This window comes from Limulus polyphemus, unplaced genomic scaffold (assembly GCF_000517525.1).
Source record: "Limulus polyphemus unplaced genomic scaffold, Limulus_polyphemus-2.1.2 Scaffold3543, whole genome shotgun sequence".
NCBI classification, from domain to species: Eukaryota; Metazoa; Arthropoda; class Merostomata; order Xiphosura; family Limulidae; genus Limulus; species Limulus polyphemus.
The window spans coordinates 61155-76463 of NW_013669153.1; the positions used below are offsets into that span (position 1 = coordinate 61155).

General features: G+C 34.3%; 1 protein-coding gene across 2 annotated transcripts in view; it reads right to left on the reverse strand.

Annotated features, from left to right (window-relative positions):
- Positions 1-1849: 1849 nt before the first annotated feature.
- LOC106469555 (ER degradation-enhancing alpha-mannosidase-like protein 3) overlaps positions 1850-15309 on the reverse strand; it is a 58288-nt gene continuing 44828 nt past the window's right edge. Inside the window, exons 21-23 of one of the 2 annotated variants that reach the window (XM_022398096.1) lie at positions 13933-14112; positions 5230-5529; positions 1850-2071 (exon numbers count right to left, since the gene is read on the reverse strand). In XM_022398096.1, coding sequence (XP_022253804.1) covers positions 2031-2071; positions 5230-5529; positions 13933-14112 — 521 coding nt within the window. In that variant the 3' untranslated portion in view covers positions 1850-2030. Of the gene's footprint in view, positions 5530-13932; positions 14113-15309 lie in introns of both variants that reach the window. The other variant, XM_013930051.2, reaches the window with a different exon arrangement.

The following is a 15309-nucleotide window of genomic DNA, read 5'->3' on the forward strand; positions in this document are numbered from 1 at the left end:
TGTCACATCTGAACGCTCACATCCTTTTAATTATGTTTGAAATTATGAACATTGCTCAACATCATGAAAATTAAACCTTATTTTCAATAAGCAATCCTGAAAAATATTTGGGGGTGCTTAACTTTTTTCCAGGTGTATATATCTTTCTTTTCCATGCAAGATTTCTCAGTGTTGCATATGTGTGTTTGTAGAAAAATATGAAGGTGGTAAAATAAAGGTGTTTGGCTGCTGGACATGAATCACCTTACAATCTTTAGTTTTACATTTATTTTCTTGGTGAAATTTTGTGCAAACACTTTTTAAAACCAGAAACAAGTCCCTTGGTTAATGACAAAATACTGCAAGACATTCTGAAAGAAATATATAAAAACTAAAAATGATTGGCTGGTGCTTCTAATCATAGTTAATTTTTTCCTGTAATTTACAGTAAAACGGTTTATAAATACAAGCTGTATTGTTTTATAGAAATGTTTTGTTTGTGCTTCTAATCATATTTAAGTTTACTTTTTTTTTCTGTAATTTGATGTTCAATTTATAAAAATCAGCCATTAACTTATGATGTATTATTTTATAGAAATGTTTTCCTGGTGCTGCTACTCATATTTACTTTTACTTCTCTAGTTTACAGAACGATTTTATTAAAAAATAAGCTAGTAACTTATGATGTATCACTAGCTATAAAAGGCTTATTCCTTTTGTCACTATGTTGAGAATGCTTTCACTCTCCTTTTTTGGTAATGCTCAACAATATACACTGTTGCTCAGCAACAAACTATCATCTGATTGTTCTTAAGTCAACTACAGTGTTTATGTTGAATGCTCAATATTCATGTTGACTTGTTAGATAGTTTGTAATTTATTCTATATTTTTTAAATACCTTTGGTGATATAACAACAAAATAGTTTAATTCAGATGTTTTATGACATTGAGTTGTATTCAAAAGCAAATTAAAATTTACCAAGTAGTGTTTCAGCTAAGCCTTATGTTACACTTATGTATTAGGCCTAATAATTAAATTAGACTACAAATAGGCCTACTATTATTAATGTTATAGTCAGTTTCAGCTAAGCCTTATGTTACACTTATGTATTAGGCCTAATAATTAAATTAGACTACAAATAGGCCTACTATTATTAATGTTATAGTCAGTGTTTAAAAAGTTAAGTGGTGAATATACGTTAATTAATAAATACTCTTTTGGTATTTTAACACTCATATACTACCTACTTGACCTTAAAACATAAAGTGAAATAAACGTTTATTACTACCAAATATCTTTTATCCTTTGTACAGTTAAAAGATTTGAAAATTTGTGTTGGAATGTCTCCACTACGTTTTCTGCTTCCTGACCTAGAAAAGGCTCAAGAGTGCTATTTAAGTTTTTTCAGATTGCACACATACTTTGTTCACAATAACATTTCATTTTTCTGCGTAGTTTTTACTAAAAATGTGGTGATTAAAGAACTACTTTGAGACGGATGAAATGAGTGAAGAGTAGGTGTATGTTGGAGGTACAGACAAATTTGTTTTAGTTAAATTATATAATTTTTGTTAATCATTCAACAATGGTTTTCCATCATTTTTGATGGGCTTTTATACTAGTTGTTTTATAAATATATTTGGCTGGTGCTGCTAATCATATTTACATTTACTTTTCCTGTAATTTAAGGTATTTAAAATAATTGTACCAACTAGTAACTGATTATGGTGTACTGTTTTATAAAATATTTTATGTATTTCAGAAATCAACAAAAAAATTCTTACTTGAAGTTGCAATTTCTTTCACAGTTAAATATTGTAATTTCTTGATAAAACAAAATTACAAACTGGATACAATTGTTTCACAAGTTTAGTCACATAACACAGTTTATTAAAAAGAAAGTGCCTGTTCATTGGATGCTTACCAAATTCTGCATGTTGTTACATACACACACACACACGTATATATGATTAGGAACAATTTTATAGCTACGTTAGATGTCACGTTCTTTTTCAGTTCATCATGGTAAATAGTACATCTCTTGCTTTTTCATTTTCTTACTGATATTAGTCTTAGCTCTCTCTCTCTTCCTTGAGAAAAATATAAAAGACACTTTCACCAATAATATTTTCCTACACTCTATGACCAAATGAGAAAAAAACTCAAGAAAACACATAGATAATGCTTAAAAACATCAAGGATTAAATACATAGATAGGTTACAAACAAAAAAACCTGTTTCTTTAAAAGTGATTTACCTAGAAAATACACAGTTATCACTACTGTACAACTTTCATTGAGTAACTCAAATATAACAACATGATGTATAATCTAAAACAAACTTTTACTGAAATAACACGTTATCATAATAAAGATTTCATTCAGATAACACACTCTGGAAAATCACAAAATTTAGCCCTTTACTCTCAAATTTCCCATAGACAAACATTTTTGGGTGAAAGCAACAAGAAACTTCTGCTTCGAACACATAGACTTCCAGCTTTATTACCAAAAATGAAGTTTCTTAAATATACATTATAATTTATATAGTGTTCAATATCAAAATCTATACTGTTGAAAGCTTCCTTTTCATCATAATACTGTGAACTTGAGTAAGTAAGTGTTTGGTGTGAATGCATGCTAAGTTTACATAACAAAATCTCTAATAACCTCCATATAATCTGTAATGAAATGTATGGACTTGAAAATCCCTACTAATGAAAGATGTGATAGAAAAAAGCATGCTGGCTTTATTGAAGCTATTTATTAACATGTATATGTTAAATTTAATAAGTTGGTGCCCTGAAGGAGAAAAGAAAAGAGAGGATGTTTTGGTTCTTACCATTCGTGAAAATCAAGCATTACGATAAAAATACATAAAACATCATTACTATTTTTTTTTCTTTGTATGTACATACACATACAGTTTTGTTCGATGATCATTAGTAAAGTTGTGCGAATGTTAATACAATTTTATGATTAAAAAACCAACTAAGTTTAGTTTTATAATTTCTGGTGAATGTAATTGATTTGCAAGTACAATTTTTGAGGAAAATGTTACATTTAAAATGACTATCTAGTTGAAGCCTGATGAATTATTCATAGAGCCAAGTTTTTAAAGGAACATTTTACTTCTATGTGACTCGCCCAAAAAATCTAGAAGAAAGTAGGGTTAACTGTGGCTGGTAAGAATTCAAAAACAAAAATGTAACAAAAAGAAACCCTTCACTGATAAGTACTTAAACTAAGAAACTTTCAAAGTTTCTTGCAGTAAAAATAAAAAGATAAAAAAAAAGTTATAAATTATTAGGAATATTTTATAATGTCAGTCATTAGTACTTTAGTTAATTAGACAAATATAAGTTATTTCACTTGTAACATAAAACTATATATATATATTCAAATATACCACAGAACCTACACAAAACTTTTCTTTCAGGTGTTTAAAGTTTTTGACAACAATATAACGCTTCAAAAAATGATATCTTACTTGTAATAGCTTCCAGCAGTTGTTTGTATCTAGAGCAAATCTTAACGATTATACCAAAAAGACATGGTACACTAATGTACCAGCTACTGACCTTTTCTTTAAATTCTATGGACCCTATGCCTTTTTATTTATGCAGAAATCATCTGTTAGATATTATCTTTATGTCATAGAACAGGGCACTTGAACCCACACTCCTTTATCTGTTCGGACTACTAGGTTCAACTCTGACCCTCCTAGGAAGTTGAAGCTGACATTGAACAATAAACCCGTAACAAATGTCTGATAATAGCAAAAAACAAATGATGATTCTAGTCTAATAGTCTACTAACTGCTTACCCTTGTGACATGGCTAGTTTAATCCTAGAAAAGTTACAACTGACCTTCTATTTAACACTTATCTCCATTGTTTAAAAGGCTAGTAAAAACAAAACAACAACAATAAAGTCATGTCTTTAACTGATTGATGTTTAAAAACTGCTATCTTACTAAAGGTCTCATAACATTAGCAATTTTCTGTTTTAACTAACACATACATTACTTTGGTTCTGGATAGTATGATCTTTACCACATTTGCTGAAACTTCTAACTTGGAACTTTAACGTCACTAGGTTTCTGACTTTGACATGTTGATGCACACATCAACACATTGAACTGTCAAATCTATGGATCGACCACATGTAAGTTTCTGACTTTGACATGTTGATGCACACATCAACACACTGAATTGTCAAATCTATGGATCCACCACATGGCTAATCTGCCTGAAACTGGCATGTTTAAATGATAAAGAACAGAGCATGTAATACTTCAAACCTAAAAAGCATGTCATCACATAAAGCTATTATTCCAATTAGAAGAGAGAATGTTCAACAAAATATCTGATACAAATTACTTAATTTTTACAATTAAATCTTATCACACCCACTTCTGTTGCATCTTTCAGAAAGTTAAAATTTTTCTTACTTTTCTGCTATGACAGGTAGTTCATTCAAAACAAGTTAGAAAAGCAGAAATTTCTTCCAAATTTTCCCATCATATATAGAGTATGGTGAGAGAAGGTCACCAGTTAAAAATGAGTCATAATGAAACAGCCTTCTAGATGTATACACTACACTCTCAATCTTTGAAACTCATGGTGCACCTTTTGGTTCTTTCACAAAACACCACTGGAAATAAAGCATCTGAATATCAATAACTTGGATACCAAAGTTTTAAATATTACTCATGATGGTAAACTTTAGACCAGTTGCATTAAATAATTAAATTAGGTTAACAACAGTATGAAAGTGCTTTGTCCTTAAAGCTCAGGCTTTACCAGTCCCCAAGTGTACCTTCCAACAAAGATAAATAATGATTTACAGCATCATTGTCCCCTCCCCTAAACATTTATTTCAGGATTTATACATCAAGGAGGGAGTTCTGGAGTCTCGTCGTGACCATGGAATGTACATAGCCAAAAATGGATTGCACTAGGGTCATAAATCATCTTTCTGATCATCTGGACTGACCAGAGTAGACTGAAATGACTGACCTTGTGTCAATTTACCACTGGCACCACTTTTGTATGCTGAGGTAAGGAAAGGTTCTTTTTGAGTTCTGATATTTTGTAGAAAGTACTGAAAAGCTATTGGATTGGTCAAAGGATTTAGTGTTTGGAGATTTGGAAGGAAAGGGAGGGAATCTGTAAACTGAACTGTCTTAGACAGTTTGACTAATAAATTCAGGAGTTCTTGATCAAGTGACAATAACTTTTCTTTACCAAGCAGTGTTTTTAAGAAGTGCCGAAATCTCTTCTGTAGAATGTCATTACCAGAACTTGAAAACTGACCACTGCTGACAAGAGTTAACAACTGATCTAGGTCCACTTTGATCTGTTGAAGATTATGGAGCTTCATAAACAGTTCATGCATACGTTTATTGACACTAGATGTATCTTTATCTTGTGACATGTCTGGTTCGTAGACCTCAGTGACCTGACCAACTCCTATCACCGAAGGAGCATCTCCATCACCAAGACCCTGTGGAGAACTGGGAACTTGCTCTGTGTGGACTTCTTCAGCTGTTAGGAATAAAGAAAGTATAATTTAAAGCTGTTACTTTCCTATTTAAACTCTACAGACATTTTTCACTCCTACATCACTCGTTACAAATCATTAATCAATTTAATAATTTCTTAGAAATTTTTTCTTAGTGTTTTATAATAAGAAAGTTCACAATTGGCTTAAATGTGAGCCACTAACCTGATAAACAAACTTACCACTTTGATAAATATTATATCAAGGCTTACATACAAATCCTAAGCAAATTGAAATTTTACATACGTTTGAATATCTGAAAAAACATTGAATTTTGTATTTTATCAACTTTGCTATTTAAATTGGAATCTATATAAATAAAGCACAAAAATATGTGTGTCTATCTGTCTGTCCCTTATCTAACTACCACTAAATTATTGAGCCAATCTCAAATAAACTTTTTTGGATGATAGTCTGGAACAAGGAGCATGTTTATTGGGAGTTCACAGTCCCCTCTACCCTCATTATTGCTGTTACTGAGTATTTATTATCTTTGACATCACTTAACTTTAACTACATTCAAAGATGGTGCCACATCCTTATATTAAAAACAAAAAACTTTATGGAATTTTACATCCCCCAGTGGGACAGTGATAAGTCTTCGGATTTATAGCATTAAAATCAGGGGTTCAATTCCCCTCGATGGATACATCAGATGGCTTGATGTGGCTATGCTATAAGAAAACACACATGCACACTAAATTTCCTATAACACAATATATACACAGTGTGGGGGAGGGCACATAAACATCTTATATATTTCAGAGAGTGCTCTAGCAATCTTTATAGAGGAATGCAATGAAAAAATGGCTGCCACTATTGTAATAATACATAAACTCAGATGGAGTTCATACAGCCATTATAACACTGATATGAAGAGCCATTTTTTGAGTTATACTCACTTCCTACTTTGACCCATGACCTTACAATTTCATCCCATAAGACACTTCTGTGGCCAATGACTGTAAATTAATTAATAACGTGAAACACTGTGGAAGGCAATTAAGAGTTGGGTGTTAAAAGCGGGTCACCACTACCTCTTCCTACAAAGTCACCCTGACCATCATACAGTGTATACCATGTTTTAAGTATATACATAGCGAGTTCTTAAAGCTGATACAAAACATTTAGTGAGATAATAATGAATACTGTAATAATATGTTACATTGTAAATAAATTGTGTGATAGTTATGATATTTGTATTATTTATTATAGTATCCATCCCCCACATTTTTTTAAGTTCATAATCCAAACAAAGGACAGTTACCTCAGCTTGTATTTTTATGTTTTGTAATTACATGTAGCATAAAATCAACTACATAATGCTGAGAGATTGAAGCCAGTACCTTAGTCACAAATTAATTATTTAAATTTTTTTGCACTGACAAAGCACTAGTAAACCCATAACACTACATAAAAACTGTTAGCGTGTGATAAATGCAGCTTAATTTCGTATCTAAGATTAAATGTGTATTAAGTTACATAACTGAAAGTTCCTCTTGGTTCTGAACACAAAACTTATTTCAAAGTTTGTAAGTGTGAAAAATAAATACCTTTACTTTTGTTACGTGCATTTAGCATTTTCTGTAAAAAATCAAATAAATTACAATACTTATATATCTATCACTTATAACTCATCCTAGGTTATATTTTTAGCAATGATAGTAGTACACTAAACAAATATTTTAAGAAATTCAACATACTAATTATAACAACACTAGACCTGATGATCAACGATAATGACAGTATGTCAAATAACTTTTCTTTCACAAGGCTGATGATCATACTGCAAGATGTGTTTCCCTGATGATCAACGATAATGACAGTACGTTAAATAACCTTTCACAAGGCTGATGATCATACTGCTAGATGTGTTTCCCTGATGATCAACGATAATGACAGTACGTTAAATAACCTTTCACAAGGCTGATGATCATACTGCTAGATGTGTTTCCCTGATGATCAATGATAATGATAGTACATTAAATAATCTTTCACAAGGTTGATGATCATACTGCTAAATGCGTTTCATTATATCATAAGTAACTATTTACTGATCATGAAAGTAATAAAGATGAGCAATTAGTGAAATTAATTAACTGATTAAATGTCAGCCCCATTAATCAACAATATTCAGCTAACCCTATGATAATGATGTTCCCAAATTGTAAGGACCTAATATCACTATCAGAATATTTTGTTCCAAAAATAAAACAAATGAGTGAAATCTGACAAAAAATGTTCCTAAAAGTAAGTAGTTTCAGAAAATAAGTCATAATTTTCCTATACTGAAAATGTATTTCTGATAGGTGCTTACCTCCACTACTCACAGAAAGAGCTATTCCCATTCAGTGCTGCCCTCTATATGCAAACATGTTTTTGCATGACACAAGCCATGAACTCCCACATACCCCACAATGAACGTAGTTCAACTGTATCTCACATGTAAATCATCACTCCTGACATATGTGACCCCCTCTATTTGATTCTAATGAACTATCACTTCAACATTAGGCAGAAAATTGAACCACCAGTTTTCATGGAGAAAAAGGGTGGGAAATGTGAGAGAAGGTAAGTATCTATCAGAAATACATTTTCAGTATAGGAAAATGATAACTTCTGATATGGTACATTACCTCAGTTTACAGATATATCTAGAATCCCACACAGAATAGGTGCAGGAAAAAAAAGAAGTATCCTTTGCAAGTGACTGAAGAACATTGAAAAAAAAAAGAGATCCTCGCAGTAGAGGATCCTATGTGGTAGACCGCACCACTTCTGTACTAGGTATATTCTACATTCAGTGTGAAAAGAGGTGTTGCAAACATGGATGGAAACTGTGAAGGAGCACATCCAAAAGGGAGAGAACAATGTTTGAATAGGGATCCAAACTTCCTGATATTGGAAGCTCAATCCCTGAGAAGACAGTAATGTTGGTGAGAGTAAAAAGGATGTGCCACAAAAGGTTGTGGCTAAGGCATGAGGGACCATACATGGCAAGTCAACTGCATCTAAAACCCGGCCTCCAATACCCATATGGGGGTAGGATGAGGATCATATCATCAGTAAATCAACTATAATCCAAAAGCTGGTTACCAGGAACTGACATCCATGCAGGGGTAGGAAAGAGGATCATACCTGTGGCAAATCAACTGTAATCAAAAACCCAGCTAACTGGTGGGGGTAGGAAAAAGGATCATACCATTTTCACCTCAAGTTCAGCATATTGGAGGAAGATATCACACCCACCACTCCGAGAACAGGGCACATGATAACAACGTGATAAAACATTTTACCTCTCCGGGAACCCGACATCCGAACAATAGGAATAAAAAAAAGATGTCTCTGTATTGTGATTTTTCTCACTCAAAAACAAACAGACAGGAACCATCCCCAGCACAGTAACATCCTTGGTATATGAAAATCTCTGAGAAATAGTGCAAGAGGAAGAACTGTAGGAACCTGCATATTCATCCACCATGATCCACAATACAGTAGCAGTGAACATGAGTCCAACTGAGTGAGGGAACAGAGACATTTGAAGTATATGTTTGAGGACTTATGCTGATTGGTCCAGCTTTGAATCCAAAACCCAGCCACTGGGAACCAACATCCACGTGAGGGTAGGATGAGGGATCCCAATTGAAGAGGTGAACTGCAACTGTTTTTGACGACTCAATCCAAAGCTACATCATCCCCTTGGATAAACCCGTTCAGAGATGGAGTATCAGATTGGAGGACATCTCGTCATCTACACCAGCAGAACACCACTGGTAGAAGGAGAAATTATTCTCATAAACTTCCAAAGTTTTGGGAAGGAAAGATTGATCTGGATAAAGGAGAACATATGTGGAATGATACAGGGTACGTGAAATGTCGATGGTAGATAAATCTGACTGATGACACCCACAGGCCAAGAAGAGAAGGAAATTAGGGATAAGTGAAAATCAAATACGAGGACAGAGGTTTAAGTGGAGGTAAGGTAAGGCAGTAAATAACCACATTGTTATCCCAGTCTATAAGGACCGTGTGTTGAGGAGGTTGACTAATCTGAAAGGAATGCAACAATAGTGAGAAGGTAGGAAGGGTAAAAACTTTATGGTACCGGGAAAAACAAAAAATGTGGGATAATGCAGCCCAGTAACCAGCAATTCAGGAGATAAGAGACCTCTGATCAAAAAGACAAAAGAGGAAATCCATAAGAAGTGGAATAGTGGGTTGAGCAGGTGAAAACCCCTGACTAAAGACCAATGGCAGAAAATGTCCCACTTATGCTGATAAACATTCATAGAAGAAGGACAAATGGAATGTGCTAAAAATGAAGCAACTTGCCATGACAATCCAGATCTCCTCGCCAAGGACTGGATAGAAACCAGGCATGAAGATGGAGGGTAGAGAGGGCTGGATGAAATGCTAGATAATGGTGGGGCAGATTGGAGCTGGATCAGCCGAGGAAACCACCGTTATGCCAACCAGTAAGGAGCAATCAAAAGGACTTGACGTTGAGTGGTGAGGATGATCGAAATCACCTGGGGAGGATACACATTTGTTGGTCGAATAATGGATTAATGCATTGACAGCCAGTGCAAGTGGATGTGGAACTGGAGACCAAAACTGGGGCAACTTGGTATTGAGGAATGTGGCAAATGCATCTAGGTGAGGTGAGAGACAACTCTGTGAGATAAATTTTGTAGGTCAGTAAAGATGATCTGCGACAATGCACCTGGAACATGATATGCATGGAAACAAATACCGGGCATGTGGGTCAAAATAAAGATGAAAGGTTTGACCACAAAGGGAATGAGAATGGGTGCCACCTTGGTGATTGATATTGATTACCACCGTTGAGTTGTCGGAATGGAACATGACCAGATGATTCTTGAAAATGGAGAAAATGATCCAAAGCATGATGTATGGCCAGAAGCTCCAGGATGTTGATATGATAAGACCTCTCACTCAGACACCACTGACCTGAGGTTCCTGCTTATTGACCCATGTTCTCCAGCTGTGGAGGGAAGCATCTGTCAAGATATGCAAATCCAGAGGAGGGGGGAAGCGCGACAACTACCAATGTGTAGGCTTTGTCCAACCACCAATGCAGATCATCGACAAGAGAAGGAGGATGAGAAATAGGAGTATCCAAGGGATCCTGTGCAAGGTTCCACTGAAAAGACCTCATATGGACTCGACTCAAAGGGATAAGGGTTTCCACAGAAGACCACATCCCTAAAAGCAATAGGACCTCACAAGCAGTAAGGGTGTGGAGAACTGAAAGTTTCATTGAATGCAGTCGGAGAGGAGAAGGTTGGGTTTGACTGAGATGAGTATTGAAAAAGACACCCAAGTAGATGAGATATTGGGTAGTTACAAGGAATGACTTCTCCAACTTGATTAACCAACCCATACGAGCTGCCTCGTAAAGGAGCAGATGAGTGTGATCAGCAGACTCCCATTCGGAATTAGCTAAAAGAAGCCAGTCATCCATGTAATGGTGTAAGCACAACCCCTGAGTATGCTATGTCAGGTAAAAGCCTTGACCACCACTCGACAAAAGACATACAGGGCCAAAGCAAGTTTGAAGGGTAGGCCGCAAAATAGATATACTCCCTTGTGATGAACCAACTGAAGCTAGCACCTTAACCAACAAGATACAGGAATATGCAGATAAGCATTATAGTTGTCTACCTTGGTCATCTATAGACCTGGAGAAAAAGCCCACCTGAGGGTGAGAAAAGACTCCAATGTATAAGGCAGAACCAAAAATTGATTGAGGCAGGACAGATTGACCACAGTTTTCTGGACTAAAGACCTGGAAAATAATAATGTACAGGTTTGATGGCTTTCTGGGAGAGAAGATTCTGTACCACCTCAGACAGATACTGACTGTTGGTAGGATCTTGTGGCAACTGAAAGGATATGGGTACCCAAGATAATGGAGGAGGGGAAAAGAAGTGAATGACAAGTCCCTCATATAATACTTGAATAACCCAAAGATCTGTGGCAAAATTGCACCACAGGGGAGCAAAATTAGTCAAGTGAGCCCCTACTGAAATGGAACCCACAGGCTTGTCACCAGCACTGTTGGTAAGGTCTCCATACAACATATGGAGGAACCCCTGGAGGTAGGAACTGGTAAATGCTGGGAATGAGCAGGACATGAAACAGTAACAGGGGATTGTCTAGGCTCAGAATGAGACAAACAATCAACCAAATATGCAAGGGTCGACTGCTGTTTCACAGATTCTACACGGGACTCTAAAGTCTCAGGTATATCTCTGAAAACAGACTGTTGGAGAAAAGGGGCCATACATAAGTCCCAAAGATAAGTAGGTGGTAAACGAACTTGGGACAATACAGTGTCTCTTCCCAGAAGATCTCAATAACATGTGTCTAACGAAAGGGCTGAAGAAGACTAACGTGCCAAAGTGGAGGTAAGCAAGGAGAGGGTATCCCTCGAAAAACCCTCAGGATCTCGGGGGAGTGCTTTGGAAAGGAGGTGGACTGTGGACAAGTACCGTAGGAGAATCAATATGGAAATATGAAAGTGGGAAAACTGGGTGTGGCATTAATGAACAGGATGACCAAGGTTTGCCTCCATATGGGCAAAAGCAATTCCAACTGTTGAGAATCAAGAAATGGAAATTCAACCTGATGGTAGGCTATAACAAACTGATCTGAAGCCTGTGGAGGGGGAGGCATGCTAGTGCCCTCATGCATGTGAGATAAAAAATGTTCTACGTGAACCCTAATATCTGGGGAAAGGGGAAATACAATAATGAGAGGAGGAAGTATCATGTAACAAGGAAGGAAGGGGATTACAAGAAATCAGGAAAATTGATAAAACAGAACACATCTGAAATCATGTCCAAAAAAGCCATATTAGGACTAGCTGATTTCGCAGTAGAGACTTAGGAAAATACAGCAAAATCAGGTGGAAAAAAAAGGTAGTCAAATTCCTCGTCATCTCGAAAGAGAATGAATTTATGAAGTATAAAAATACTATTTTTTATCTTACAGTTTTCACATTTCATTTGTATAATATCTAGAACCTCATAAATGAATATCAAAGTTTTTTTTAAGGTAAATATTTATATTCTATTTTCCATTTTCTCAACTATATCATTAACTATCTATTATCATCAACATACAGTGCCATGAAATTTTTAAAATTAACAAATGGAAATATGTACATACCTTTCAACTCTTCGTGGAAATCCATTAAAATAGTCATATTTTTCTTATATGCATAAATTTCACTTATAGTCTATTTTTAATTTTTTTTTCAAATTCTTTGTCTTTTACTATTTATGACAATACGTCAACTGATGCCTGCGGGGCTGTATGAAGTAATTTCAGCAGACTCCACACACAGACTCATTGAAAAAAATGATGGCACTTAAATACGTGCTGTGTTTATAAGTTTTCACAATCCAGGTGGCAAGTTAAACTTATAAAAATCATTAAACCTTTCCTTTATAAAACACAAATAATACATAATTAAATAAATATAAAATCTAAATAAAATTTAACTGTATCAATCTAATATGTATAAGGTGAGAAAGTATAGCCAAAAGCTAGGGACCCCACTCTCAACAGTGGACTAAGCTTCATTTCTATTGCATATATTCAAATCCATACACTGGTAATGTATCTTCCCATAGTTAGATAAACAGCAGGAAATCTGCTGTTTCTATTGATTATAAGTATGCCATTCAACTTCAAACTGTCACTCAGCAACACAGCTGTGACTTTGCAAGTGGGTGTGGCTGACCTTAAATTTATATAGAATTTACAATGATTTTCTGTTGGTGGATAATCTTGAAACATTTCCAGATGGTAATAAAATACATCTGTATGGTGATCTTTGAATATCTAACATAACAGTTTGTGTTAGCTACTCACAGTTGCTTGTACAAGAGCTCTTAAAAGTTGAGAATTGTAACTGTGAGCGGATGACATGACAGCAAAAACTGCAGTTTTAGATTTTTTCTTTTAAAATAAAGGAATAAAACTTAGATAAAATAAAACTTTAAATTATAACATGTTTGATAATAATAATTTCATAAAATACATTGATAGTAAATTGGTTTAATTAAATTTTGAATGTAACACAGTACCAATTCAAAAAGAGATTTAAAAATAGTGTCCAAAGTTATCGGGCTAATCAGTTTTTCTCACAAGAGACTTGGATAGCTGGAATAATAAATAATAATTGGAGACACTAATTTTGATTATTTTCATGACAGTCAATTATTTTACATTACACTGATGCTCGTAGGTAATCAAGTAATTGAGTTAATTCTCAAGCTCTAGACAGCAAATATTAAATAACTTTTTCAACATTAATTATAATAGGCTAGCTAATACATTGATGATAATGACTCCACCTTTCAACGATAATGCATCAGCTATCCCAACTAATAGCCCTGGATGTTCTCGAACTGCATTCAACAAGATCCCTCCATCTTCGGAGAAGAGAAACACCACAGGAATCTTAATGTCATCATTGCCATCTCCAGACATAGCAAACATAGGGGAGGATTTAGAGCTGGTTTCTGGATTATTATCTGATACAAGAAAAAGCAATAACAGAAGAAAGTGAGAAAGCTTTCTAAAATATGTTATTGTGACACACTGGTTAAAAGAGAAATTATTATACTACTTGTATATATTCAAAGACACCAAAGGGTAATTAAATTTCAATAATTTCTTAAAAATGTTAAGTCACCACGTTTACCCAGGGGGTAACGTATCACCCCCATACTTATATGATACTCATTTATAGACTAGACCTTTTCTTTAGAAGGTGAATAAATAGGTTTCAAAAACAAAATATAACAGCCTGGAATTGTAAGCCATAACTCCATCATATTCAGTTTCATATAACCAAGAAAATGTCAAAAATCTTACAGATGGTGTCAGTTTTTCAAAAAGAAATAGGGTAAGCCTTAAACATTTGGCATGTCTGTCCAAACTGAAGCAGCCAATTTCTTATAATAATTGTTGATATTTTGTACATATATCCCTTAGCAACTATTAGTGAACAGTAGATCTTGTATTTTAATAATCACTTCACCACACACATTAATTTACACAATGCTCCAGTCATTCTACTGTATTTATATCATTATTATTATCATTGCTTCATACTCTTCAAACAAAGGAATTCCCATACTGTATTTTTATCATTATTACTAGTTAATTCACAGAATGTGACAGATTAACTCAAAGGTTTCATACAGAAGATGCTATATTCTGCTTCATACTCTTCAAACAAAGGAATTCCCATACTGTATTTTTCAACTTGAAGAAAACACTAAGAGTTAGTGAAACTAAACTAAATATTAGATTAAAATGGAAAACACTGTAAGAGTTAGTGAAACTAAATTAAATATTAAGTTAAAGTGGAAAAAAGTAACAACTATATTATAAAACTAGCTGGAGTACCCGTCAACTAAATATTAGGTTAAAATGGAAAAAGGTAAGAACTATATTATAAAACTAGCTGGAGCACCCATCCCCTGGACAGAAGTTATGTAAATTCATGATTAATTATACATTCAACAAACAGTACTATTATATTTATATATATACATTCAACATACAGTACTATTATATTGATATAAATACATACAACAGACAGTACTATTATATTTATATAGATAACATACAACATACAGTACTGTTATATTTATATAGATGACATACAACATACAGTACTGTTATATTTATATAGATGACATACAACATACAGTACTATTATA